Here is a 26,665-nt window from a genome sequence, read left to right as displayed (position 1 = left end):
GGAACAGCCGACGACGGCCCCATCTCATTAGAAATTCTTTCCTAATCATTAGGGACTTGGGGGATAACGTCAGGATTAGGGTTCGGGGACTCCACCTCGACTCATCCAGTCTTTCAGGCCTCTCTGGAGGAGGATGTACCTTGAGGTGTAGATCAACTCAGAGGCTCAGCTGCCATGTCGACTCGCATATCTCTCACTCGTGGGGCTAAACGAAAGGTGGAAGGTGTCATTCCGACCAGCTCGACATCAACCTCCTCCTCCACTCCGGTCAAAGCCAGGAGAAAGGTCGAGAAGAAGTCCACCATCCCGGCAGACACATCCGCATCAATACCAGCATCGGCAGCATCAAGATCCTCTCCCAAGCCCTCCACTGCAGATGATTCACTGCCCTACACTCCGTCCCTTCTCCCGCCTACGCTCAAGTTCTCCCTTCCCTCCGCCATCGAGCATTTATCCAACCATGACCCACGTTTCAAACTCATGTTCAGCACCATCCCTTGTAGACCATTTCATGAGCCTATAGAGGCAGTAGACCCTTATAGAACGCTCGTGGTCACCATCATCGGCCAACAGGTCTCGTGGATGGCGGCCAAAGCAATTACACGACGCTTCAGAGCTCACTTTGGATTCGAAGAGGATGATCAGAGTTTTCCGACACCCATGCAAGTGGCCAAGGCGGAGGTCATCAAACTGAGAGAAGTCGGTCTGAGCTTTCGAAAGGCGGAATACAGTGAGCTATTTCGATGTAAAGCATTCGATGCTGACGGTCCGCAGTCATCTGCCTCGCCGAACACTTTGTGGACGGGAGACTTTCCACAGAGTTATTGAGCGAGGGGTCTGACGAAGAGATCGCCAAGGCTCTCATCGCTGTCCGGGGAATCGGGCAGGTAAGTGGATTCGATCCAGTTATCGACAACGTGTTAACTCCGTCTTCCCAGTGGACAGTCGACATGTTCATGATCTTTTCTCTCCGTCGACCGGACGTTTTACCAGTTGGCGATCTCGGAGTGCAAAAGGGGCTCCTGCGGTGGGCCCTTGCTGCGCATGGCGCCCTGCCACCTACAAAATCCAAAACCAACGAGCAGACGCGCAAAAAGTACGGACTAGCAGTGGATGAGAAAGGCTCAGGCGAGCTTGATACCCGTATCCTCACACCGCCACCCGAGGGCGATCAACCGGTCCCTCAGACTCCACAAATTGGTTCCCTAGTGACAGCTCATGCACCACCGACCCCGGTCACGCCTTCGAGTCATGATAAGATAGTGCAGGTTCCCAACAATTCCCTGCCACCAGACATGAGCGACAACCGACTTTTGCAACCTCCCGATGCGTCGTTTGATGCTCACAGATGCGCACCTCTGCCCGAGGGAATGACGATAGAGGGGCTGAAATCTCGGCTCGCTGGGAAGAAGGCAAAGTGAGTGCAGGGACTATGAACGCATTCAAGATCCCGACTGACTGATGCCGCTTCGCAGAGGCGGAGTCTACCTCACGCCGAAGGAGATGGAGACTCTAACCGGCGGCTGGCGGCCATATCGTTCGCTTGGTGTTTACTACACCTGGCCCATGGGAGAGGATTTTTAATGAGCCTATTTTGTTTTACCGAAAAAAATTAGGAAAACCCGAGAGGCTGAGGTTGGGGGAAGAGGGGGGGGGGGGGATTCAACGAGCCAAAGGTTCTTCGGTCTCTCCAGCTTGAGCACTCGGTGTCTCAGATGCAGGAGCCTGAGTTCAACGCATAAGATGTATGATGAACCGATCCGGTTCCAAACCTTTGTTGCTAGCTGGTTGAAGCCAATGCCGCTGCAATAGCTTGGCAAAACCTTGAGGGTGCAATTTAAAGATACCCCGAAGGAAAATCGTTCACTTTAAAAGAATCTATTTGCGGAGTGCCGATCCTTTTTCATCCTTCTTTTGAGCATACCTTGTCAGCGTGTAATAAACTCAAGCACACGATCAAGTGACCGGATTTCTTTGTGCAGCTCAGCCCCCCTTAGCACGCGGTCATCCCTTCTGAGAGCTGTGACATATTCCGTGAAGTGCCAAAGGATGAGTAGGCAAATCGGATGGGGCAGCTGGATCGCATTTCGCCGATATCAAGTGCTCTTCGTCCTCTTATTCGCGGTCGGCATCTTCACGCTCGTTCAGATAGCCCACATACGGGATTTGGATCCTTGGGACCGACTCTCATCGACATTCAGGAGGCCACCGTCCAATCCGTATAACCTTGATGGGCCATCCTTAGCACGAGCCTCTCATCTGGAGGCGCAGTGTAGACAAAACGATCAATTCGAGGAGATTTATGGCCGAACGAATCTTCGAATGTCAAGAGCTTATGAAGGTGAGGGAATGGAGCTCAACAAGCGTTGACGCCAGGCTCTCAACATCGTTTGCGAGAACTGTCGCGTAAAGTCTTGCGGGGCGAACGAGTTTCCATCTCCACGATTGGAGGAAGCAGTGAGCGTGTCCAAGCGGGAAAATCGACTCATACATAATAGTCACGCGTGGGCATCAAGTCTACGCCCATGAGGTCTGGTTTGTCAAGCTCAAAGAGTGGCTAGACTCTTTCTGGCCAAATGACATAGACATTGTGGCCACGAATGGAGCTGTACCGGGTGAGGTGTTCCAGCGCCAAATGTAACTGACATCACAGCGAGCGGTTCCGACTATTTCTCATTTTGTTTCCCAATACATATCCCGGAAAATTCTGATCTTATCCTTGTCGAACTCGCCGTCAACGATGCAGGTGAACCAGAGTACGCCGATAGCATGGAGAATCTTCTGCGTGGGCTGCTGGATCTACCCTCAAAACCCGCCGTCATTCTACTGGAAGCCATGGCATTCAGTAATGGAGGCATGGGTGGAGGTGGAGGGAGAATGCATCTGTGAGCGACGATATTATCGCATCTGCTGAAGAGGAGACCTGTTGCACAATACTATGGTGAGTTGCTTGCAAACGCTTGTCATTGTATTGGTTGATTTTCGCTCCAGATGTTCCCGTGATAAAGTGAGCTGGCCTGCGCGACTGCGTCTGATCGCCGTAGTCAAAGACATCCGCTTGCAAATCATTTCGCTCGCTATCCTGAGCTGGTACCCATGTACTTTTCGCAGGAGTAAGTGTCCTACCGCGACCATTCTTTAACATTACTCAGTTACTGGGGTTTCCCCGACATGAGGCATTTGAATGCGAGAGGCCACCGCGACCTGGCTGCATTAGTCTCTAGTCTGATAAAGGATGTCACATGCGAAATGTTGGCCGAGGGCGACTTGGTGTCCCAAAGCTATGGGTCCGTCGATGTGGATCCTGCGGAGATCGATCTTGAGGCTCTCGACTTGTCGTGGCCCATAGAGACCTTACCCTGGACCAAAAACTTATCTCATGGGACACAGCAAATCTTCCCTGGCATGTTCAATACACCCCTCGAATTAGGGCTTTTGCCTCGATTGCCTGTGCTAGAAGGATGGAACCCTAACTTGGACCATCGTGCTCCGGCGTTTCATCCCGTCTGCTATTCGACTCGAGCGCACGAGGAGCGGTTCAATCTAACTCCTACCGTCAATGAAGGATGGACTCATTGGGTTCACCCAGAACATCTAGACAAGCCATATCTAATTACCAAGGAGCCCGGCGCGCGAGTCTCGTTTGAAATAGAGACAGCGGTGGGCGTAGTCAAGGTCTACTCATTGCGGAGCAGGAGTTTTGGATTTGGGACCGCTGAATGCTGGATGGACGAGTCGAAAGACAAGTCGGTCAAGCTGGTCGGATATTGGGACCGAGCCGAGTGAGTGGACACATGAGTCGTGCGCTCATATAAAGAAACGTTGGCCGATTCGACACTGTCGCATCCGGCCTGCGGCCCGGCAAGCACAGATTGACGTGTCAAATGCTTGAGGAAACAAGTGATCCCGAAGGAGGACATGAGTTCAGATTGATCTCCGTTATGAGGTTGGTCTTCATCGAGTGCTTCGGTGGGGTATGGCTGACAGAAGTAGCCTGTGAGCGATGTTGCGACCTGGCCTTCTTCGGCTGTCCTTTGCGGAAAGGCTGGACCACAATCCTCTCCCATCACAGCGATGTGCGTAGGAGAGGCGCATGGCCGACGAATTTGTTGGATGTGCATCCAGACGTCCTTTGCAAAGTGGACGACACATACACCGGATGTGCCGATGGCAAGCGCGCCAAGGCCATTGCCTCCAGATCCTGATCTAGAGCGACGCTGCCTCACGTTTTCACGTCTCGGAGCCACTCAAGGCAGGTGGTCAGTCCAAGATCATCCAGTTGGGACGGTCCAACACTGTCAGCCACTATTCATCTATGGCGCTGCCATCTATAACGTGTCATACCGTGTAATTTATGCATAACCTTGAAAGTACCCGCTAGCAAAGAAAAAAAGTCGTCAGCGAGACACTACATATGAGGACGGCTGTGATTGAGACTTTTGCAATCACGACTGTTTACACGATTCACGACCCATCGACGTTTCTTCCAAGCTCTCTCATCAGACCTCTCGATCCAGCTTGCCCATCTGAGCCGGAGCTGAGGCGTGATCAATAGCTCACGTCTCACGAAGAAATATCATGATCAAAGCGGCTCCTTAGAATCGCACTGCTTCTCTCATCGCACGATGGCAGAAGCGGCCAAGTATGGGAATCCAACCGAGTTCGACATAGAGCTGCATTCAATCTATGCAGCCTACCTGTGAGTAGTCTGAACCTCGCATAGATCTCTACTTACCCGCATCAAGGGGCTACTTTGAATCGACCGATCTGAGCTGGTGGGAAAAGTCATGGGGTGGCTACTTCACCGGCTTCAACGAGTTTCTTCAGCACGGTTGGGAGGTCATGGTCGTGGTGAATACTGCGACGGGTCGAGCCCATATTGCTGCTCGATCGGAACAGATCGCCCTCTTTGCCCGAATGATTCGGACTCGTTATGGCGAGTCACTTCCCAAAGATCCCCCAACGACTTTGCCATTGGACCCGGTCCCGACCAAGACGCTGTCTCTTCGACGACTTGTCAAAGTCAGCGATCTCGCCAGCTATAAGAAGCTATCTCTGACGCTGCCAGCGGCAGAACTGGCGTTCCTTCGTCAACGGGTTCGATCCGGAACAGTGGATACCATCGAACGACTGTTCCACGAGGGAGATGAACACGGAGCCGGTTATACGTGGGCTTGTGTGCAGACTACCTGGTGGGATAGGGGAGGAGCGCCAAGTGGGATAATCCCTGGATCAGGAAGAACGGCATCCGCCTCCAAGGGCCTGGTACTGGAGGTCGGCATGGCTGTATTGCGTTGCGCCAATTTGCGTGCAGTGGTAAGCGCCGAATGTTACGGGCTTTTAGCTGACGACAGAATGTCTGGCCACCCGTCCCCGAGGAGAACTATCGAAAGGCTCATTTCATCGTTGAAGAGTGGGTCGACAAGGTGAGCTTCACCATCTGAACGTCTTCTGGAATAGCTGCTAACAGTGCCTTGCTCAGAGAACGAATTACAATCCTCCAAGCTATCCCAGATCTTATGGTTTTGGTCGCAGCCACTTTGTGTCAGAAAGGGAGATGCCTCGCATCTTGGAGTGAGCGTGCGTGTCAAGCAATGAGCTGATGGGCAGCGCCTCTATTGCGGCAATTGCATCGCAAGGAACAGAAAATCAGGCCAACACACTCATCCTCATTGGCTGTGGGGACCAGTCACCTTTACCGCTCGCCGCCAACTCATCCGTCCCTAACAATGTACTCTATCTCGATGTCCTCGCCCTGGAGTATCGCTTCCTCCGCAGAGCGCGTGACCAGGGTGTGACTGGCATACCTGACCGGCACGGTCCTCTCCCACACCTGACAGCCTTGCTGGAAGTCCTTCAGATTCCCACGACTCCGAATGTTCCGCTGGGCAATGCAGGCAACGAGGCTTTTTACATTCTCCTCGCATTCCAGAAACTGATGCTGGCCGACACTAGCATCCCCAACGTACTCTACCAAGTCAACACATATCAAGAGGTACCGCATATACGACCATTCGCCCATACGCAACGGCGGTTCTCTTCACCGTCACAAATTGAAGGCCCGCCGCCCTCCATCGCTCGCCCGTCTTCCGGCATGCTGGAGGACTTTGGCGGTCCATCAACGTCGTCTCGCAACACAGCACCAAGAGCGCGCACTGTGTATTGGGATGATGCGCACCATTCGTCTGCGGAAGGCAGCCCATCACCTCCACGCGATCGTCAAGCCCTCAAGAGGAACGCCCACAGCACGAGCACTCTGCCTGTCGGTCGATCGGCTTCCCAGGGCCCCTCGCCACTCCGAGAACCGCTTCCGCTTAGTTCAGATAAGGATGGCAAGCGAGAGAGCAAGATGAGATCGGACAAAAGCGTGAAAGATCTAGCGGGAGCGCTAGCTCGTTTTTGGGTGGGGTAGATACATGCAATGCATCAAGCATCGACTGTTTGCTGCGCTTCGACAGTCGCCATATTCGCTGCTGCTCTCTGCGCAGACTCTGCCCGTCTCTTCTTCAACACATTCTCAATGAAGAATTCTCCAGCCTGATGATCAGTCAAGCGTCTCTCTGCATTCCTCACCTTGTAGCTCGACCTGACCAAGGGCCCACTTGCAACGTAGAGGAATCCCATGCCCTCCGCCACCTCCTTCCAGTGATCGAACTCCGCCGGTAGGACATAGCGATGTACCTTCATGTGACCTTTTGTAGGACGCATGTACTGCCCGAATGTGACGACATCGACATCGTTTTCTCTGAGCCCTTTCCTCTTCAGCTTGAGTGTCAGACTGCGCGCTCACTTTTGAGAGTCTCCTCGATCTCGTGCCCCTCCTCACCAACTCCCAGCATAATGCTAGTCTTTGTCAACAGATCTTTTCCAGCTTCATCGGCAGCGCGCTTTGCCTCCTTGAGCACAGCCAAGCTCTGCTCGAAGCCTGCGCGTCGATCACGGACAAACGGTGTGCAGCGCTCCACTGTCTCCACGTTGTGGGCGAAGACATCCAGTCCAGAGGTAGCGACTTGTCGGATGGCTTCGACCCCTTTGTTGGCAAAATCTGGCGTCAAGGCCTCGACAAGGATGGAAGGCGCCTTCTGCTTGATTTTCATGATGGTCGAGGCAAAATGCGCTGCACCACCATCCAGCAGATCTAAAACAAAAGTCAGCGACTGAAGAGGTTTAAGGGCACTAACCGTCTCTATCAACGCTTGTCAACACTATGTAGCCAAGACCCCAGCGACTGATTGCTTCCGCAGTATTCTCCGGCTCATGGATGTCCAATGGCGGCGGAGCCTTGGAAGTCTTCACTGAGCAAAATCGACACGCCCGGGTGCAGTGGTCGCCCATGAGCTACAACACATAAGCCTTGGTTGGACACACGAGGAACCAACCATGATGGTCGCTGTTGCAGCTCCTTTGCCGCCGCCCCAGCAATCTCCGATATTGGGGCATTTCGCTTCTTCGCAGACAGTGTGAAGATTGAGGCCCCGTAAATCCTTCTTGATCGAGGTATAAGACTTGCCGGAAGGGATCGGGTGTTTGAGGAAAGATGGCAACCGGGGTCTGCAAAGTCAGAGATCTTGGTCCGAGTATATAGCAGCATAGCTTACTGAGACGTGTTGCCGAGTTTCACAGTTGGGATGGGTGCATTGGTAACGAAATCCTCAAAAGTCAAGCCATCGTCCGGGGTGAGTCGCCGCCGAGACGAGGTGGATGATTCCGCGGTCGCTAGGGATCGGGAGCCCCAGGAGGCCTGCGTGACGGTGCTTGCGATGGTGCGCGATCCAGCTTTCAAACTCGATCTCAACGACATGGTGGGCTTGATCCTGAACGATGGTCAAGGTTCACGATGTTTCCCCAAACCTATATGCACTGCAGCGTCCAAAACTCTGGTTTTTCCAACAATGATCCTTGGAAATATTTGCGCGGAGTCCCGGTAATGAAACCACGTGGCAATCGGACTATCCCACCGGGGATGTTTTCTGATTGATCAACCTCGAGGATGTTGATGACCTGACATTCCATCAACATGCTCCCCTCCCCTTCATCCAGCATCGGCGGGAAGGGGGAGGGCAAGCTAGAGAAAGATGATCCTGTGGATCATTCCGCAGAAAATCAGCTCTCTTCAGCCGAGAAGAAGAAGCGCAGCTTCGAGCGAAGTCTAGCTGGCCCCAGTGTCGGCAAGGCTGGCAAGTGCGACTGTTGTGGGTCTAGCTCATGTCGACGCAGGACTGCAGTTGGATCAGACTGGTGCGTATTCAAGACTTCTTAACAGTATACGACACTAGCAATTCGTGCAGAGATCAATCACATCATCGCCGAAGCATCTAGGGTAAGCTCAGAATGATCGAGCTGGATGCTGATGCGCAGGGCTCAAAGTAAGTTGCAAAAGGACGCTGTCTGTTGATCAGAAGATTTTACAACAATCAAGTCAGGAAAGACGATGAGCTCAACCGGAAGATAGCATGGTTTCAAGCCAAGGTGATTCAAGCCGTTAGAGGTTGCTGATCTGCAGCGTGACGAACTCTTGAAGATGGCTCAGCCGGAGCTGCTAGCAGTAGAGGCCGAGCGCATTGTGAGATAGCGTTCCCTGCCCAGGCTTACGTCAAAGCTCGCCGAAGTGGAGGCTACACGGGACTTGTCACAGACGATAGTTCACGTGGACATGGATGCTTTCGTATGTCTTCAAGACGGAAAGGTATGACATCTAACCACTTCGAACAGTACGCGTCCGTTGAGGTCAAACACGATCCATCACTCAAAGGCAAGCCATTCGGGGTCGGACAGGGCGTTCTGACAACAGCTTCCGTAAGCTCAGTCCTTTGTACACGATGCGCATGACTGAAAGTTTCAACCCAGTATGAAGCTCGCAAGTTCGGTTGTCGGTCTGGGATGGCGGGTTTCATTGCCAAGCGACTCTGTCCTCAGATCATCTTGTGAGCCTCGCGATATGGTGATATGGGTACAATGGACTCACAATGCAGGGTACCACTGAATTTTGACCGATATATTGATGCATCCGATTCTGTCCGAAGAGTGCTGCTAGATGTAGGCTTTTTCCGGCAGGACGGTGCTGACAGCTTTACAGTTTGACAGCAATCTCATGATGGCAAGTCTAGACGAAGGCTACCTCAAGTGAGTCCCTCGTAGGCTGCGCAGCTAAAGACAGCATCACTCAATACATGGATACTCACGCCATGACAGCTGGGGAGGTAGTGTCTCATCTCAGAAATCGAGTAGAGGAGGCGACTGGACTCACTGTCTCTGCGGGTATTGCTCCAAATCGAATGCTCGCAAAAATCTGCTCTGATAAGAACAAGCCAAACGGTCAATTCGAATTGCAATTTGATCGAGTGACCATCACGAGGTTCATGCGAGATATGCCTGTCAGGTACGATTGGCGAAGCTTCCACCACTCACACTGCGACAGAAAGATTCCTGGCTTCGGGAGGGTGACGGAAAGATGTCTGGAAGGGCTAGGCGTTGAGGTCGGTCGAATTCGCTGTTTCTGTCTGACTTTCAGACCTGTGGAGACATTTGGAAAAACCGAGTTGAGCTCTTGGTCATGGACCACTGGTTTGGCTTCAAAGGATTGTGGTGAGTTGTAGGTATTTTGCAGGCTGAAGCTTGTAGCAAAGCGTATCTTGGAATCGCGGACAATACCGTGCAGCCCGGGAAGAGAGAGGAGCGGAAGAGCGTAGGGTGTGAAAGGTGGGTCCACCATTTCCGCCCGTTCTGATGACCCTAGGACTTTTCGAGACAAGACGGACGACGAAGATATTCTCAACACTCTCGCAGACATAGCAGACGAATTGTGCAAGGATCTTGAACGATTGCAGTACGCCGGCAAGACCGTCACCGTAAAATACAAGGTATGTTCACCATTATGATGAGTGCTGATTTACAGCTGCACACGTTTGAAAGTGAGCCCAGTCCTGTTCCCGTCTTCTGACGTTTCAAAGACAAGTCTCGAGCTCATTCGGTCAAAAAATTCATCTCTACCAAGGAGGAGATTCTGCCGGCAAGTTTCTGCTACATACGGTTGCTCATCCGCAGATCGCTCAGGAACTCCTCAAGCGAGACCTTCCACTCAAAATACGCCTCCTTGGCATTCGTCTGTCGACTCTGAAGGATTTGACGGTTGTCGAGAAAGGCATCAAAAATGTAAGTCTCTTTAGACACAAAACAAAAAATGACTGCTAATCTTCTGGCAGTACTTCACCACCAATATGGCTACGCCGTCGGAGGAGGAGTCTCCGATCCCTGCCGACGTCGATCAATCTCCAACGCTGCCAAGTGCTCCGGCGCTCGACACCATATGTCCAATATGTGATAAGAATCTGGGATCCGCGACCTCGAATGCACAGCTCAATGCTCACATTGACGAATGCCTCAATCGGGAAGAAGCCCCCCGGCCCGCGAAGAAGCCAAAAGTCAAGCCCGGAGGCAAGACGATGCTTGACTGGGTGACACGGACGCGTTGAAGTTGCGATGACTGATGTATGAGAGAGACTTGGTAGACTGTTTGTAGCCAATCATAGACTTCGTATTGTTGTAGCCATCTTGCATCAGACATGTGCAAACAGACACGCCGCCCTCCTTGCACGCGACGGGTTTTAAAATGTCATTATTTTTCTGATTGTGTTGTTGCTCTTCTCTCTGACTGGTGACAACAGTCATCATGAGACCTGAGGATTTGAGCTCCTCGAGGGTGTCGGATTCGTCAGACACGACAATGGTGACTTCCAGTGATACGCTGGTCCCTTCCTCAGCCGCTGGGCCCAGTCGGAAACGCGTATCAGAAGATAAATCAGTAACCTCGAAACGAAGGAAGTCAGATAATGCACAGGATCGAACGTATTGTCATCAGTGAGCCATTCACCTACACTCTTTCGCTGATATGGCCCATAGCTGCCGACAGGCTTTTCCAATCTCAGGTATGAGGACGCAGATGTCCTAGCTGACTTGTCCAGAAACCATCCGTTGTACCAATCAGAAGGCTATTGGGAAAGACAAATCGACCAAGCTTTGTAGACTGGCGTGGTGTGTCAACGATTTGAGCCGGAGATATGGCGTTGAGCCAGAAACATCTCGGCTGAAGGCAGTCCAGGGGAACTTCGAGTGTCCATGTTGTTCTGGACAATGTCAAACAGCAGCGTGTGAGTATGAGGCCACACCAACGCAGACGATCGCTAAGTAAAAATGCAGGTCGCAAGAAGCTTGGCCTTGATCCCCTTGGGTCAGTCTCAGCTATCTTATGGCTATCGCAGCTGATTTTTGTCCAGGCACTCGGTGTCATCAAAGTTCACGCCAGCAATGGCAGCGACAGCGGTGCAAGATACTCCACAAAAACCTGGCCTAGACAGCGATTCAGAATTATCCTCGATCGAAGACGCCAAACCTTCGGCTGAAGAAACACATATTTCCACATCAGCACCCGCTGCGGGCCGTGCAAAGCCTTTGAAGAGCAAATCGGCGCCGAGCAAAGCACCCAAAACGAGCAAGGCAACCAAAGTCTCAGCAGCGAAGTCCCCCGTCACCAAAAAACCTACCGTATCGAAGAGTGCGTCGGGTAACCTGACACCGAAATCCCAGAACAAGAAGGCAATGGCAGCCGGAACTACACCTACTGCAAAGGCGAAGGCGAACGGGTCCAAAAAGTCTGCTGGCTCGCCGGCCAAAAGCAAGTCGAAAGCCTCGGCCGGCAAATCGCCAAAGACCAAGGCCAAGGCCAAAGCGATATCAAGTGCAGATGGAAAGCCCAAACCTGTGCGCAGACCCGAGATTATTCCCGATCTGCCCCCTTTCGAAAAAGTGGACACTCGCCTGGACTTGACAGAGGCCGAGCAGAGGATGGCAGTGAGTGACCATAGCGGATTGGCCTGATTCGTACAGCTACGCGAATATCTATTTCGCTTTCGAGCCGCACTTTCAATTCCGGAGAGGTCACTGCCGCCAGTGGACGATTTTGATCGACCGTTAACGGAGGCTAGTGTTCGCGTCTTCGCTGGGTCCATGTTGGAACTCATCCGGGAGGAGATCGAGCACAACGGCCAGGTTGAGGTGGGCTTGCTTCGCTGATTACGAGCCTAACAATTCCAGTTGGCGGACAAAATCCTGCATCATCGAGAAGAGCTCAGATACTATGCCGATCTCGCTCGGTTTGCTGCGATATATATGGGCCTCGAGGACTCTCTGGGTCTCAGGAAGCCAATTGGCCAGGAACGCGACGGTTCTCTGCCCGTTGAGCTGGACCTCTCGAGTCGCAGAAGTGCTGCATCTCGTCTTCCATCGCCTATTCGAGTTGTGCAAATGCTCTTGGCATTATCTGAACGTACATTGAGAACCCCAGCAATCCGAGCAGACCTTGAATCGCAAACGGAGGAAAACGTCCTTCGGCGGCAACATCTGAGTGCCGTGAAGAAGGAGACTGCAGCTTGGGAAACGCGAAAGAAGAAGCTTGATGAAGCCTCTGCCAAAACGAAGGGTGCGGCGGATAGTAAAGCAGCCCGGGCAAATGTGAGTACAGATGTACGCTCGAGGAACTAACCTCAGCTCGCCTCTGAGCTCCGCGAACATCAGCTGCGAGTGGTCCAACTCAACGTGAGTTCCGCCAGTTTCATCGCACTGACGTCTCAGGTTAACCTCAGAGCCGACTTGAGTCGGCGCGCGTTGCGGCACGAGAGTCTAGGGTCAGATCGCGACGGGCGAACATATTTTGTCTTGTCAATGCGCCCGGTGACGCACGATGGTCGTCCTCCCATCGCTTGGGCATCGGGGTTACTTGTGTGGGGCAAGGGCGATCCCGGGTCTCAGGCAAGCGATGCGGTGCCCAGCGATATGGAACGGTGGTCTCACTTTGGCAAGTCGCAGTCCGTTAAGCAGCTCGCAAAGTGGGTCGAGTGGAGCTGGAAGAAAACGATAGCCTCGGTCAAGACAAAAAACACCAAAGCTGGGCGTGCCAAATTGGAGGTCGTGATCCCATCCCATAAGCGAGCCAGATCAAGCAGCTCCTCCGCGCTTTCTGTCCTTTCTGACAACCTCCTTGACGATTTTGAACCTCAAGGTTATGAGCCCTCGCCGGACATGCTGGATGCACGAGCAAAAGACCTTGTGAGACGGCTCCACGAAGTCGCAGAGTGGCTGGAGGTGCTTGAATGGAAAGGAATGGGTGAGATAGTTTAAATGCGCCACGACGGGATGATCCTCCCAAAAAAGAGATGCCATATTCCATGCCTTGAGTGATCTTCCCGTGTTTTACAACTTTTGCGCATCACACTTCTCTATGGGTACGGTGACAGTTGTGAAGGCTATCGTCTGACTGGTATATCATGGACCAGGATCTCGAGCTGCCAGCACATAGCCCGGACCTACCCCTGCCGTCGTCTGCACCCATTCCCCTGCCACCCACGGCTGGATCCCCTTTGCTTCGGGACACCCTCTGTCTTCTGCTATTGCGAGCCATTTACTTCTACCTAGCCCGAAGATTTCTGCAGCACAGCCTGAGTACAGCTCTCAGAGACCTCTCAAAGCCTCTCCTACCCCTGCACAGTGCAACGACACCCGAATCCGCAGATAAGCGCTCGGGAGATGACAGCGACAATGAATCCTCCCCGTCTGGGTCTACGCCCGGGTCTCCAGCTATCACGAGTCTGCTGCTTCCAGAAACAAGCTCGACTGGATTTTCGACACCTACAGAAGGAGCATCGCCGACCATCGAACTCTCAGATTTGGACCGTCGCGTGTCGGAGCGCGTCCGAGCCAAGGGAGATTTACCGACCTTGAATGTGCGTCACAAAGGCGGGGCAACTGCGAAGCAGGGGACAAGGCAGCTCAGTCGGGCCGCGAGGTTGGTGAAAGAGTGATAGTACGAGCTCATGGTTAGGTTTCTGTTTTGTTACTGCTTCTCAGAGGGCTGCACAGTGCTTTCCATCGTCGCCTTCCAACTCTCAGATATATTCGACGATAGGCAAGTCTTTGCTGTCTTCCCTGCTGATATGCAGATCACGACATATCAATTTTTCCATCTCCCTTCATACAATCCTGGTCCTCGTACTCCTTGTCCTTCCCATGGTGCAGTGTGTGCTCTTGACCTATCGCTCTAGAGGTACGTGATCGCAGATCTCCGGTCGCTAAAGATAGATTCCACCTCTTTATCCACAAGTACTATCTCATTTCCTGTCCGACTTGGAGTCGCATTGCTACCCTTTGGGTTATATTGCTTCCTGTTCTCCTGCATACCGCCATACCTCACTGCCGTGGATGCCGATTCTACGGGCTGGCACTGGCTCTCCCCCTTACTTGGCCGCTTGCTGGTGCTGGGCATTGTGTCCCTGGCGGGGCTGTCGGGCTATGGCGCCGTGCGGACGGCGTGGATCTTCTACGAGCATGCTCGAGGCATCTCAGGGTGAGTTTCCGGGCAGGTATCAGTCTGACAAGAAGGGACAAGGTCACCAAAGATGACATTATCCGTACTGAGCGGTCGTTATATAAAGTCCGGCAGGACCTCGCCGAAAGGAGGAGCAGATTAGGAACCAAGACGAAGGGCTCTTGGTTTGCCAGAGATGGTGAGGCCGCACCCACGAGCTCCGCCTGATATATGCAGGTCTGTCAGGTTTGCGAGCCGAGACAGCTGGCCTCGAAGCGATGCACTCAGAAATCGTCAGGGAGCTGGAGACACTGAAGAAGCGCAAGGTAGGTTATTGTCATCATTCGCAGCTAAGGCAGCAGTCTCGCCAAGATTATGGCGCAAGCTTCCACGGTCGCGTGTATCACTTCATTGGACAGCTCTTCGCAGTATACTGCGCGTCCCGGGTCCTCATGGTTGGTGCCGCCCCGAGGTGACTATGTACCTGACCCATGACAGTGTCTTCCGTCGGTCTTCTTCGCGCCGGGAACGGCCGACAGAGACAAGGGGAATACCAACGGCGATTGGATTTCTTTCCTCTTGGCTCTCGGTGTCAGCCAGTTGCGGATCCCGAACTTCAACGTGGCCCTTTGGAGCAGAGCCATCTCGTTACTGCTAACGGGTCTCATTGTTCTGGGCAGTCTTGCTCAGATCTTGAGAAGTGTAGGAAGAGTCATTCGATTGACCAGTAAGACTGCGGCTGTTGGCTTCTTCCTACTGAGTCTAGGTCAACTATTTGTGAGTACTACGTCTTTGCTTGCAATTGACGATCAGTCGACCTATGTCATCTCCCTCCTCGTTCAAATGCGTTCATCATTACAAGAGGACACAGACTCGTTGCTGGTGTCTCTGCCTGACTTTCGTGTCTTCGGACGTTTGTTCGACCTCGTCTTTCTTTTCGCGGCTGCAGGGACGTTGGCTTACAAATACGTGGCTATGAAAGTGACAGGCGATGTATAGATGGGCTCATGCATACTTCAGCTCCGATGTGGGTGGTGCTTGGGCAGTGTTCTTCCCTGCAGTGTCCGTCTCAAAGCCTGCATTCGTATCGGAGTCTGACTCCACGACTTCGGACGCCTCATCCGCCGAGCGGGGGGGACTGACCGAATGCATCGCTCGTTTGTTCGTGACGAGTGGATGCAAATGTGCGTGACGTCCCAACTGCCGGGGGCTCTTCATGGGCATCGAGCTCCTCGGTCGACCTCCGTGCTCCGCTGAGATACGAACGGATGCGGAGGCATGTCGTCGCCTGACAGTGCCGAAAGTCGGGGTCGGAGGGGTCTCGGGACGCCGAATTCGTTGTTCGAGAGGGACGTTGCGAGTGAAAGCTCTGAAAGAAGGTACGCGCGACCTCCTTCCGTTCTCGGTCAGAGGAGCGAGCAGTTGCTGCACAACGCTGCTCCGACTTAATGCTACGAGCAGGATTGCAAATATCATCACGACGAGCTGTGCCAGGCCGCGACGCCTCTCGTAAGTTAGCTTGGATGTCAGCTAGCTACTATGCGCTGAGCACTCACTTCGTCAGTGAGTAGCCGTAACTGGGTCTGCATTAGAGTCGACGTTGCACGCTGTTGCTCCAATTGGGACAGGATCGAGCCCATACGGTCCTCCATACGCATCCGCTGGCCCTGTTCAGCGGGATTTCGCGCCCAATTCTCACCTCGACCACCTCCTCAAGATCTCTTTTATCCCTCCATTCTGCCCACTTTCGCTCTACCCGATTCATCATCATCCCACTCTGCTCTTCAATATACCTCGCGATCAGTGTCGTATTGCCCTCCAGTGCGGACAGACGTCGAACAATCAAGGCATAGATCGATTCGCCAGAACCCGCAGATGGTACGGCGGCCTCCGTCAGACTGCTGCTCGATGTTGTACTGGAATTTTCAGACGTCAAATTTGACTGAGCCAGGAGCCGTTCGAGAGATCCATCACCGGGAAGATTGACCTCTAGCTTGGGCAGCGAGGCAGCGGCGACTTCTTCAATGCGCTTTCGCTCGGTGACCACTACTGGCGTGCCTTTCTTCTGCTCCCATCGGAATGCGTCCAATTGATTCATGCCAAAGACCTTGACCTGGGAGACCGGACAATAGTATTCTGTGCCATAGTAGGATGCGAAGTCAAGGCGAAGAAAGCGATGGAATGGTGTGGGTGAGGGTAAGAAGAAAGTCTGTGATCCCCTCGCGTTTTTGGTGGTGAAGTTGCCTATCTCGACGAAGCCGAGATCGTCTCCGTCTCCATCGTCATTGCCTCCGCTGAGTCGGACATCCTTGATGATGCCGCTAAAGAACTCCCACATGGAGATTTGTACAGCTTCGACGCGGATCTCATCACATAGCTCAATGACCACCCAATGTTGGTCCGCCTTGCAAGGCGTAAGCATGTATTTGTCGCGCGATTTCGAGAGCAGCGAGGACGCATGTTGGGTTTGAGGGGAAGAAGATTGAACCCTTGCCGAGCAATCTGGAGATGCAAAGTTGTAGGACAGTATTTGAGGTCTGGGTCTTCCTTCAGGACCGGATGAAGAGCCTGGCAAGACTACTTCATGAACCTTTGCGTTGGATCTGCCAGTACCCTCATCGGGCTCGTCCGAATCGTTGGACCGAGACACGTTGAGACTGGGTACCGTGTTCTCCTTCTCGGCGAATTTGACCTTTTTCCATTCCTCAAAGCTAACGAATCCGTCGACAGTCGCCGTGTCGTCGGCTTTCAGAGAGTCGGTGATGTTCTCAGGCGCATTCAGCGGTGCTGGGCACGCGGTTTCTGTGGTCAGGTATCCCCACGGCGACGGTAAAGGGCATTGTCCAATGCCCTGATCTCTATCCTCGACGCTCGGCAGAGCTTCGGCAATGAGAGGAAGGAATTGAAGAAGACGCAGAAGCTGCTGTCGTCGCATTAGAGCTTGTGTCGGTTGTAGCGACGCTCAAGTAATGATGAGCGTAGAAAGAAAGATTCCAGGATTTCGCATAGGTCAGGGATCTCATTTTGCCCGGAGTGTGGCGAGTGGCAGCAGACCGTACTCTGACATCGGCTTGAAGGCAACGCCTAGCGAAAGCAGCGTCGCGCAATCATCGTGCCTCTGCATGAGGAGATATATACCGTCTTCAGAGGCGGAAGTGAGCTGATCCAACAGTCAGTGATGATGGGGATGGTTGCAGACGTCCTTGCATGCCAGGCATTCATCTGGCATTTCGTTAATCATCAAACAAGGCCGGAAGATTCTCGTAGACATTTCTCCACGCGCATTGCGCATCGTTGTGAGTCTTCAAGATACCCAGAGAGTTGAAGATGTGGCTCTCCTTACCTTCGTGCCCCAGGATTAGAAAATAGCGGAACGACGTAGCTCTCACTCATCGCAGACCCAGACTCCAAGGCCCGCACTTTCTAAAATGCAGGCTGTCAGTATTATGGGATGAGGGCACTATCAAAATCTCGAGCTACACAATTAGCCCCTCGTGTTTGAGAAGATGATGTGTGATACAATCACCGACGTGACCAAAAGCCCTGAGTTGCTCATGCACTGTACAATGCTCATCATGGGTGAATAGATACAGTACATTGCTCGGATGCGGGCATTAACAGCAAAATTCTACGGAATCACAAGCTGCGAGGCATCGCAGTCGCCTCGAAGGCTACGTGACGGGATACGTGCGTATTGCAGCATTTCAGCGGACAGAACTGGAGAGCCGAAGAACAAGCGATATGGTACAGCGAGACCGACTCCGGTCTTCATGTTGAGATCCTACAGAACTGCGATGCAAATTAGTCTCGCCGATAGTGTCGTACTCACTGGCGTGTACAACTTCAGACGCGACAGCAGACCCTGCCCCCCAACCAGCACCTGTAACGAATGCTGTCCCGATCTGCGCGACGGCTTAGTTGATGATCTGCGCCTGCGTTGTGTGTGTGTGAGACTCACCGTCCCACCCATCTTGCCGAATCTCCCTTTCTTATGTTCCTCCTGCTGTACCACGTACGTGGGAGGACCAGATGAAGGCTGGGCCATCATTTGATGTGGAGGAGGAGGCATCATGTGTTGTCCAGGCTTGTCATAACCATATTGTTGCATAGGTCCGGGACCTTGGTAAGGAACCATGTGAGATTGTGGTGGAGGTGGCGGCGGTGAGGAATACATATTTTGCGGAGCGCTGGCAATGAACGTCAGAATCGAGAGATTTTAAAGGATGGTAGGGGCCACGCACAGCTTCTCAATGTAATTGCTCGGGAAGAGCCCGGAGCGCTCCAAGGGATATTGCTGACCTTGCGGGATGACTCGACCTCGATACCACTGCTCGTTCACTATGGCATCTGGGTCAGCTCATAGTCCACGCTAGGAGCGCAGGATCGCCTCACCTTCCTCGTCGATGATGACAGTATCACCGCTACGGAATGTCAGGTCATCATGCGCCTAGATTTAACACCATCAGCAAGTGTCAGTCAAGGGCGTTTGACCCACAGTCCCGTTGTAATCCCAAAGAGCGCGAGCTCGCGATTCGGTTGCTCGGCCCCGAGGGGGCAGTGCCGGGGGCGGATAGGGTGACGAAGGCGTTTGGGAGAATTGCTGTGACTGGGAGGACGGCAACGGGGCTTGAGGTGAGCGATAATCATGGGGACTGGACGGTGGATTGTTAAGATTCAAGCTGCTGAAAGATCCTGGCAAGTTTGAGACCGAAGACTGGGGATGAGTCGGGCCCTGCGAATCAAGGGCTGGAAATGGTCCAGATGCGGGCGGTAACTTTTGTCGTATGAGATGGGCATCTGCAGCGCTGACAATGTTGAGCGACTCTAGTATAGCAATGGAGGACAACGTCTGATTGATCAGGTGAGATGTCAGACTGTGCCCTGGTGAATCCATATTGGACATGACGTGCAGAGCAGGTTGGGTCAATGGTTGCAAGATCAACAAATAGTGTTGAAAGTAGCGAGTGGTCTCTGAATTTTTGAAACCGTGTTTCAAAGAGGTTGATTTTAACGAGCAGAACTAGCTTGTCTGTAGACTCTGGCTACAAAAGTCCTGGCAATGATTTGCATGAGATGCCAGCCGCAGGAGCACAGGTAGCATGCACCAAACCTCACAGCACACCCGGGCAAAGAAGTCAGTTGCTTGTAGTTCTGTAGTAATGTTCCGTTGCTATACAATGCATATGAGCACGCCGTTTTTCTATGCCGAGCTTCCGCCCCCAAGACCAATCTCATCACTGCCAGAAGATGTCAGGGAAGTTTTCTGAGAGATTGCGATACACTCACGCGTAGGGTAAGACGCTGAGATCTCCTGCAGCCACATATGTCGGTAGGCCATCCAAGATTGAGTCCATTGCCTGAGCAGATGAGCTCTATCTTGCATGAGAGCACAAGCACTTACCTCAATGCAATCTTCTGTGGTTACATTCTCGATATCGTCCGCGATTTCCTGTGCGAGGGCAAAGTCGATTTGTCCCTGCACCGTCTCCATCTTCGCCCACTCGGTGAATCGGACCTTCTCCTTGGCTGCCTCGACCACCTCATCATGGAATTCGAATCCTTCCTCCAAGAGGCCTCGTAGCTGATGAGCAGCGACGGCGAGAGCTTTGTCTGTTGGCGCGGTCATGACGATGGAGATGAGTGCGGCATCTGAATAGGAGTTCAGGCGAGTCTCGATCGTGGCATCGATTTCACCGAGAATGCCGGGCTTGGATCCCCATTTGACACTGGGAGTTCCTCCAAGCACTTCGGCCAGCACCTGGAGCGTACTATCGGCCGGCCAGTCCTGGCCGAATCCAACTGCTATCGTTGGAGCGACACCGTGCGGCATTGCGATACGGGTCTCTCCTCCATGGTATTCACTCCGGTGCTTGTTGAACGGCAGGCGTCCAAACTTTCTTGAGAATGGACCAGAGCTCACGTCATTTGAAATGAACTGGATGTTGCTCATGGCAAAGGCCGTTCGGGCAAACTGTTCCACATCGGCGGCACTGACAGGATTGAGAGGGGAGGCATACAGAGAATTGCCGAGTCCACGACGGAACGCTGTATGATGCAGAGCTTCGACAGCGGTGACTGTCGAGGATGCTGCTGCAGCGGCTGATTCCGCCGCCATAGTGGGAACGACTAGTTCAGCGAACTCGTGAGGGTGAAAGTTGGTGGTGGATAGCACATTGGTCAAAATGTCGAGGAATCTCTGCCTGCACCGGTCAGAGGTGAGCTAATGTCATCCGCTCACTCGTCTCCTTTCAAGCATGAAGCTGAGAGCAAGAGGTGCTCTCGAGTCAGAGAAGCGGTGAGTTGAGCACCAAAGAGTTCCGATTCACGTGCGATCCTCAGAGCTGAGCCAAAGTCATTGGACTGAAACGGTGTCAGACCACACTGAGGCTAAAAGCAGAGCCACTGACCTTGTAGGCAAAGTTTTTGAGTGCATGAGCAACACCGGCTTTGGGCTCGTATCGCGGTCCTGCTCGAACAGCGAGTGTGAAGTTGGATACGCCAGGGGGAGATAGCTGGACAGTTGAGTATAGCCGTTTTGTCTGGGGTAGTGCGCTCGGTCTCAAGAAGCGAGACATGATGTAGGGGGGGAAAGAGGAGGGGGAAGAAGGAGGTTAGAGTAGGAAGAAAGGGGAGAAGGTGAGGTGAGGTGTCCTGAGCCTTGTGCCAATGACAAGCCCAACAGATCATGAACCTTCCTGCTACACCACGCCCAGTGCCTTCGGCGTTTTAAACCGAAATGCCGGGTGTGGCACTGATTATATCTCCGCTTCGTTTCATGAGGAGCTAGCTCATCAGCTGTTTTACCACGATCGCAGCCCATATGACATGAGTCGGGTGACCACTCGGGTCAACACACGGACTAGGAACGAGCAAGATGATGACGAAGAGGTGCCAAAATGTAGTGTGAGTCGATCTTTGTTGACTGTGAAATTATCATGTTGATGTTTGAATCCGCCTCAAGGGACATCAACGCTTGGCAAAGCAATTTGTAGCTGGGCCGACCGCTAAGAACCCAGGACGGTATGAGCCACCACATTGACCTTGGCTGACTGTTCAGATCATTTTATGCTTGTCCTCTTTCACGGAATGATCCTCAAAGATGCAAATTCTTCCAGTGGGCAGATGAGTCCGAGAAGACAACAGTCGCAACGCCTGGCGAAGGCCACAGACTTGGAGGTCGACAGCTACAGACCCCGCCACAGACACATGAGATTGATTGGTCAAAGGTTGATACCGATAAGCTCGAGAGGGAGGCGTCTGCATCCCAAAGCTCTCAACAAGCAGTGAATACCACACCCTTGAATGAACGATTATCGAGCCTCGCCAAACGGAAAACGGACGATGAGGATGTGACGCCGGTCAAGCGTATCCATCTTGATCCACAGGCATGTCTATTGAGCTCTTGATCTCGGCCGCTGATCATCCCCTCAGAGTCCATTTGTGACATCACCCATGCATCCAGCTCTCTCCCCCTCGACTCATCATCTTGAAGAAGTTTCCGAACACCTTCACCGCCAAGACAGGCTGATCAAGGCCGGTCAAGCAGCCAAAGAAGGTCTTCGTTCTCAAATCAACCGGCTGAAAGACCGGAACGCAGAGTTGGAGGCGAGGGTGAAGCAGCTTGAATCTCAGATTGAGCAGATGAGGCGAGGCTGAATGATTGACCATGTCCGGTTTTTCCGGAATACCCGGGGACGTCGTAATGCGTGACGCAAATCTTTTAGGATTAATCAGCATCACCATCATCACGTCTATTTGTGTATATATAAGAGATCTTGTACTCCATACTCTTTTCGACGCTGTTGTACATAAATCATGCAAGCACTTGTGGTCACCGCGAAGGCAAGCATTGCTGAGGATAAACGAGGCAGCCACTGACTATGGTCCTAGGGCAAACTCGAGCTCAAAGAGGTCGAAAAGCCAGTCATCTCGGATGGAGAGATCCTGGTTCAAGTGGAGTATGTCGCTTTAAACCCCACCGATTGGAAACACCGAGACAGTGTTTCTCCAGCTGGAGTCATTCTCGGATGTGACTTTTGCGGCACCATTGTCGAATCGAAATCCTCCAGACCCAAGGGTCAGCGTGTGGCAGGATGGGTTCATGGAGGCAAATTCCCAGACCAAGGATCCTTTGCTCAGTATATTAGAGTTGCCGGTGATCGAGTGTTTACAGCCACGGATCTGAAGCCAGAGTCGGCCGCTACCTTTGGTATCGGATATTTCACTGCTGCCATGGTAGGTTGACCCACGATGTTGTCCGAACTGACACACAAGGCACTCTTCAATGACCAAAAACTGCCTTATCCCCCTGCTGCTCAGGAAGGCTGGGTGAGGATATGCTCAAAAGCGGCCCGCTGATATCAAGTTCTTTGTTGGAGGTGGCTCAAGCTCGGTCGGACTTTTTGTAACGCAACTCGCCCGCATCGTGGGATACAAAGTCATTGCGACAGCGTCGCCTCACTCGTTCGACATCGTCAAAGCTCACGGGGCAAATCGCGTCGTCGACTACCATGACCCCAAATCCGCTCTGGACGAGATCAAAAAGGTGACTGACGACGGTATCGTCGCTGGCCTCGAATGCATCGGCGACCTAGATGGTGTGCAGCTCGCCGTCGACTCTTTCGGACCCAAGGGCGGACCGTTGACCCAGATCATCCCTCCCCCCAAAGAGGTCAGACCACGACCCGAGGTCCCACTGGATCACAGAATCCTTCTCTACACTGCACAGGGTTATGTGAGTGGGTATCTCGTCGTGCTACCACTGACCCGGTCAGGAATTCGAATTCATCCCTGGCCAGCCCAAAATGCCGGCTAAACCTGAAGATTTGAAGTGGTTCACCGACTTCTGCGAGCGAAGCCCTGAATTTATCGAAAAGCATGACATCAAGGGCAACCCGGTTGATCTCAGACAGGGTTTGGAGAACATCAACCAGGGTCTGGATGAGATGAAGGTCAGTCTGGAATGCGAGTTGTAGGCTGATTATCGTAGGCGGGCAAAGTATCAGGCAAGAAGCTTGTGTACAAGATTGCATAGAGCGGACCGGTCCACCAAGCCAGAAGGCAGCGCGGGCGAGAGAACAACATGGATATCAGGAAGCATACAAGGCGGAGACCCCGTCCCGACATGGCCATGAGCTACTAAATGCATAGCGATAGTGACTACTTGAATCGATCCCGTTGCGGAGGGTGAGATAGATAGTTGAAGATCCTTGACCAGAGAGCAGAAGGTTAGAACAATCCGCGGTACTGTAAACATTCCAGCTCGAAATGTTCGACCCTTTGTTGACCACCTTGCTGGTCGAGAGAAGTTGATCCGAGACTGGATAACGGTGGCCTATGTCGCGGGAAGGAACGGGAAACCAAGTACGATGATCTATCGTGCGGTCCCTGAACATGACTCCCGTCCTTGCTTGATTTCACGCATTCATGTCCCGCGACTGGAAGAACTACGGTCGTTTTTATGCCGCGCATCGTCAAAGACCAGGCAGCGGCAAACCCAACAGAGTTTTGACCAATGATGTCTTCCGTCATCTTAGAACGTGGATCGGATCAGCGGATTAGTCGTCCACGCACCTATCATCGATCGAGCTATCCACGGCAGAGCGGGGTCGAGATCATGCATGAGCAGCAGCAGCAGCCGCTGTGGTATGAACTGATCATTCTCCCGCTGCTCTCCGTCCTCGTGAACTAACTATGTGGCCACACCCCACCGAGGGACGCGTAGTGCACCGATTTTTGGTGGGATGTACAGGATGGACGGGACATTTGACACTATTTACATAATCAATCTAAATTGCTATTTTGGGCAATTCGACCCTTTAAAAGGAAAAAAAGAAAAGTAAACGCGCGGGTGTGCGTGTCGAAAGGGCTAAATGAAAAGGTGGTTTTTTGTTTGGGAATCTCTCCAAGGTGTCTCCTCTCCAATGTTCAGCTTATGATCATATCCATCCAAAAAGGCTACTACTACTGCTGCTGTTGCTGCTCCAGAGTCATTTGGATATCTTCTTCGTACCGGTCAATCGACAACATCGTTTGGTGAAAAGGAGGTAGCTACTTGGTCCTCCTCTCTGGCTCTCTCTCTCACTCACTCACCCCCTATCTCCATCTCCGTCACACAATGTCTCTCCCATTTCTCGAGCTCCCACCTCTTTGCTCAACACCGGCGCGACCGATATCCCATTCATCGATGATCAATTCGTCTACAATCAACAGAACCGCGACAGGCCAGCCATCTCTTCTTCCATTACAACCCCTCCTAAACAGTAATGATGCCAACTCTGGCAGATATACCCTGGCACCCCTCGTTTCTAATCACGCCTCGGCTAACACGGGCTCTTCCCACCATTATGGCAAAGTTCCCGTGACACCTGGAGGGCAAATGATCACGTTACCATTCACTCCTTCTCCAACCTGTAATATAGCCCGCAATGCCAACAGCACTTTTACACGTACAACATCTTGCTTCTCCATTGGATCTAACACCTCCAACAACTCTACAATGGCTACCCCGCCGTCAGACGACTCGGCAGACGATCTACCCGTGTCGCCAGAGCAGTCCATCAGATTGGCTGGCCTCAAGCCCCCAGCGAGATACCCTGGCGCCCTCCCAGAGTCTTTCTCGCGTCAAGATCCCGTCCCAGGCGACGAATCTGATAATGAGGACGACGAGTCCAAGAAGCAAAAAGGAGCTCCCAGTCAGAATCCCTGGGACTACATGCGACCTTTGAAAAAGAAGGAGAGGCGACGATTCACTCGACGGGAACTCGAGGCGATCGAGACGCTGTGGTGGGTGGAGAAGGCACCAAACAAGTATCAGAGGCAGAGAATTGGTGCTTGGCTCGGCGTGTAAGTGTTGATCGCGTCTTTTGTTTTGTTGCTGGCGCTGATAGGACGAACAGTAAGACTAAGCACATTACCGTTTGGGTGAGTGGCGGCGAAGACTTCATTGGTCTCATCGTGCGGGACTGACACGTCCCCCAGTTTCAGAACAAGCGTCAAGAGAGCAAAAAGCATGCTAAGGAACAGCAAGAGACGCTGGACAAGTCGGTCAAGCAGGACCTGGAAGACACCAAGACCGAGACCCATCGAGCCGACAAGGAAAACATTGCTCCGACTCCCTCGCGATCGGTCAAGGACAATGTTCCCACGCCTTCATCACGAACCGGACGCGGCTCGTATGACCCGGGTACCGGTAAATGGCGACCGGTCCCCGCTTATCTCATTTCCAGCGCTCAACCTCCAGCTCAGGCCAAGTGCAACGCGATTCTCGCGATTGCCAACGGGGAATTGAGTCGAGAAGAGTTCCTCACCACCACTTCGGCCCCTACTCTCGCATTACCTCGATTGGCGCGAACTCGACCCGTCCTAGGACGAAGCACCAGTGGTTCGCTCGAGCAGATTTTGACCGAACGCGAGAGCACACGACCTCGTGGACCGCGTCGTAGCAACTTGGAGGAAATGGTCATTGAAGATGGTAAAGAGTGCATGCGACGCATGCTGCTCCTCATGTCAAGCTCTCCATCCTCGTCGGACGTGGCAGAAGACGACGAGAGTCTTTCGCCTCAGACTGGCACTAGTCGACGAAGCTCTGGCGGCGGTTCGCCCATTCCCAAGCGACGATGTATCGCTCCAATCTCGGTCCGTCCTCGAGACTCGTTTGACCGATCACAGACCGACGAAGTCCGCAACGGTCCTCCCACATCGAGCCCACCTTCGCTATCCCCTCCCACTCCACAGTATCTACTGCGACCCCCAGCGACATTTGCTTCGATGATGTCGTTCGATCAGAATGGACGCAACGGTCAGAGCTCGTTCGGGTCATCCAACAGGCACCCCACCGTCGATCAAGGCAGCCGAGTCTTTTCAGCCGATCAGTCAGGCACTGGTCATCAGCGGATCTCGCGATCTGACAGTGAGACCAGTCTCCCTCAGACCGCTGCGCCCGCCTATGAGGACACGGACGCCGATGTTCTCGAAGCCGCTCACTCCCTCTTCGCCATGGCCGAATGCAGTGTGACTGTCGGATCGTCGAGCAATACGCAACAGAGGCTGAGACGCTAGCAAATTACTTCTACCCAAAGTGTGGACGACACCCGGCTCGATGGCTTGTGATCATTTTTGGATTCTTTTCGTGTATCTCTGCTTCTTCACCTTTCGCCGACAGATATTATAAAAAACCATTCTGACACCTCGCATGCGATAGATTCACACTCCTTCATACGACCTTTCTCTTCTCGATGGACAATCCTTTCCACCTAGATCTACCTGTAGAAAAGCAAAAGACACAATAGTCATTTCATGTACATATCA

At 52.8% G+C, this 26,665-nt stretch overlaps 13 protein-coding genes across 13 annotated transcripts; 9 read left to right on the top strand and 4 right to left on the bottom strand.

The window, feature by feature from the left end:
- On the top strand, positions 1–1,655 carry BD324DRAFT_631547 (DNA glycosylase). Its single transcript, XM_022016442.1, has 4 exons — positions 1–730; positions 775–887; positions 939–1,417; positions 1,476–1,655. Exons 1-4 carry the CDS (start codon positions 175–177, stop codon positions 1,582–1,584), a joined length of 1,257 nt encoding a protein of 418 aa, XP_021869921.1. The 5' UTR covers positions 1–174; the 3' UTR covers positions 1,585–1,655.
- A 236-nt stretch (positions 1,656–1,891) lies between these two features.
- BD324DRAFT_631543 (hypothetical protein) lies at positions 1,892–4,423 on the top strand. Its single transcript, XM_022016441.1, has 10 exons — positions 1,892–2,341; positions 2,377–2,457; positions 2,499–2,615; positions 2,654–2,885; positions 2,922–2,941; positions 2,992–3,007; positions 3,045–3,113; positions 3,153–3,782; positions 3,818–3,946; positions 3,994–4,423. Exons 1-10 carry the CDS (start codon positions 2,050–2,052, stop codon positions 3,998–4,000), a joined length of 1,593 nt encoding a protein of 530 aa, XP_021869920.1. The 5' UTR covers positions 1,892–2,049; the 3' UTR covers positions 4,001–4,423.
- Positions 4,314–6,593, top strand: BD324DRAFT_75812 (hypothetical protein). Its single transcript, XM_022019240.1, has 5 exons — positions 4,314–4,699; positions 4,746–5,316; positions 5,355–5,426; positions 5,483–5,574; positions 5,611–6,593. The coding sequence occupies exons 1-5, from the start codon at positions 4,626–4,628 to the stop codon at positions 6,410–6,412; spliced, it is 1,611 nt and encodes a 536-aa protein (XP_021869919.1). The 5' UTR covers positions 4,314–4,625; the 3' UTR covers positions 6,413–6,593.
- On the bottom strand, positions 6,420–7,961 carry BD324DRAFT_75889 (hypothetical protein). Its single transcript, XM_022019242.1, has 6 exons — positions 7,599–7,961; positions 7,380–7,551; positions 7,182–7,338; positions 6,791–7,138; positions 6,574–6,752; positions 6,420–6,537 (listed from the first exon to the last, which is right to left on the bottom strand). The coding sequence occupies exons 1-6, from the start codon at positions 7,799–7,801 to the stop codon at positions 6,427–6,429; spliced, it is 1,170 nt and encodes a 389-aa protein (XP_021869918.1). The 5' UTR covers positions 7,802–7,961; the 3' UTR covers positions 6,420–6,426.
- Positions 7,962–8,017: 56 nt separating this feature from the next.
- On the top strand, positions 8,018–10,472 carry BD324DRAFT_652294 (hypothetical protein; the record flags this gene model as incomplete). Its single annotated transcript, XM_022018469.1, has 19 exons — positions 8,018–8,162; positions 8,218–8,238; positions 8,289–8,320; positions 8,359–8,366; positions 8,403–8,469; positions 8,504–8,563; positions 8,600–8,665; positions 8,713–8,796; positions 8,848–8,924; positions 8,973–9,036; positions 9,077–9,123; positions 9,158–9,379; positions 9,419–9,476; positions 9,512–9,585; positions 9,622–9,699; positions 9,737–9,860; positions 9,896–9,911; positions 9,956–10,152; positions 10,203–10,472. 19 exons carry the CDS (start codon positions 8,018–8,020, stop codon positions 10,470–10,472), a joined length of 1,710 nt encoding a protein of 569 aa, XP_021869917.1.
- A 1,123-nt stretch (positions 10,473–11,595) lies between these two features.
- On the top strand, positions 11,596–13,173 carry BD324DRAFT_581799 (hypothetical protein; the record flags this gene model as incomplete). Its single annotated transcript, XM_022013525.1, has 5 exons — positions 11,596–11,847; positions 11,884–12,045; positions 12,091–12,507; positions 12,544–12,591; positions 12,628–13,173. The coding sequence occupies 5 exons, from the start codon at positions 11,596–11,598 to the stop codon at positions 13,171–13,173; spliced, it is 1,425 nt and encodes a 474-aa protein (XP_021869916.1).
- A 56-nt stretch (positions 13,174–13,229) lies between these two features.
- BD324DRAFT_631505 (Abscisic acid G-protein coupled receptor-domain-containing protein) lies at positions 13,230–15,363 on the top strand. Its single transcript, XM_022016440.1, has 9 exons — positions 13,230–13,837; positions 13,874–13,957; positions 13,992–14,095; positions 14,131–14,395; positions 14,431–14,555; positions 14,594–14,682; positions 14,719–14,811; positions 14,855–15,133; positions 15,170–15,363. The coding sequence occupies exons 1-9, from the start codon at positions 13,320–13,322 to the stop codon at positions 15,353–15,355; spliced, it is 1,743 nt and encodes a 580-aa protein (XP_021869915.1). The 5' UTR covers positions 13,230–13,319; the 3' UTR covers positions 15,356–15,363.
- On the bottom strand, positions 15,153–17,583 carry BD324DRAFT_75342 (UNC-like C-terminal-domain-containing protein). Its single transcript, XM_022019238.1, has 3 exons — positions 16,056–17,583; positions 15,913–16,017; positions 15,153–15,874 (listed from the first exon to the last, which is right to left on the bottom strand). The coding sequence occupies exons 1-3, from the start codon at positions 17,289–17,291 to the stop codon at positions 15,362–15,364; spliced, it is 1,854 nt and encodes a 617-aa protein (XP_021869914.1). The 5' UTR covers positions 17,292–17,583; the 3' UTR covers positions 15,153–15,361.
- Positions 17,584–17,897: 314 nt separating this feature from the next.
- Positions 17,898–19,676, bottom strand: BD324DRAFT_75115 (SH3 domain-containing protein). The gene is made up of 7 exons (XM_022019237.1): positions 19,643–19,676; positions 18,852–19,593; positions 18,749–18,803; positions 18,598–18,694; positions 18,315–18,543; positions 18,186–18,258; positions 17,898–18,145 (listed from the first exon to the last, which is right to left on the bottom strand). The coding sequence occupies exons 2-7, from the start codon at positions 19,257–19,259 to the stop codon at positions 18,138–18,140; spliced, it is 870 nt and encodes a 289-aa protein (XP_021869913.1). The 5' UTR covers positions 19,260–19,593; positions 19,643–19,676; the 3' UTR covers positions 17,898–18,137.
- BD324DRAFT_652290 (Metalloenzyme, LuxS/M16 peptidase-like protein) lies at positions 19,557–20,931 on the bottom strand (the record flags this gene model as incomplete). Its single annotated transcript, XM_022018468.1, has 5 exons — positions 19,557–19,593; positions 19,643–19,713; positions 19,758–20,556; positions 20,595–20,716; positions 20,764–20,931. The coding sequence occupies 5 exons, from the start codon at positions 20,929–20,931 to the stop codon at positions 19,557–19,559; spliced, it is 1,197 nt and encodes a 398-aa protein (XP_021869912.1).
- A 92-nt stretch (positions 20,932–21,023) lies between these two features.
- On the top strand, positions 21,024–22,142 carry BD324DRAFT_631497 (hypothetical protein). The gene is made up of 4 exons (XM_022016439.1): positions 21,024–21,259; positions 21,318–21,376; positions 21,414–21,741; positions 21,788–22,142. Exons 1-4 carry the CDS (start codon positions 21,182–21,184, stop codon positions 22,010–22,012), a joined length of 690 nt encoding a protein of 229 aa, XP_021869911.1. The 5' UTR covers positions 21,024–21,181; the 3' UTR covers positions 22,013–22,142.
- Positions 22,143–23,516, top strand: BD324DRAFT_631495 (chaperonin 10-like protein). Its single transcript, XM_022016438.1, has 6 exons — positions 22,143–22,198; positions 22,247–22,591; positions 22,631–22,684; positions 22,722–23,090; positions 23,131–23,307; positions 23,346–23,516. The coding sequence occupies exons 1-6, from the start codon at positions 22,172–22,174 to the stop codon at positions 23,388–23,390; spliced, it is 1,017 nt and encodes a 338-aa protein (XP_021869910.1). The 5' UTR covers positions 22,143–22,171; the 3' UTR covers positions 23,391–23,516.
- A 742-nt stretch (positions 23,517–24,258) lies between these two features.
- BD324DRAFT_74856 (hypothetical protein) lies at positions 24,259–25,730 on the top strand. Its single transcript, XM_022019236.1, has 4 exons — positions 24,259–25,201; positions 25,255–25,279; positions 25,337–25,444; positions 25,500–25,730. The coding sequence occupies exons 1-4, from the start codon at positions 24,474–24,476 to the stop codon at positions 25,644–25,646; spliced, it is 1,008 nt and encodes a 335-aa protein (XP_021869909.1). The 5' UTR covers positions 24,259–24,473; the 3' UTR covers positions 25,647–25,730.
- Positions 25,731–26,665: the final 935 nt, after the last annotated feature.

This window comes from Kockovaella imperatae (assembly GCF_002102565.1).
Source record: "Kockovaella imperatae strain NRRL Y-17943 chromosome Unknown BD324scaffold_10, whole genome shotgun sequence".
NCBI classification, from domain to species: domain Eukaryota; kingdom Fungi; phylum Basidiomycota; class Tremellomycetes; order Tremellales; family Cuniculitremaceae; genus Kockovaella; species Kockovaella imperatae.
Note: the sequence above shows the minus strand (reverse complement) of the source record. Positions and strands in the feature narration are given on the sequence as shown.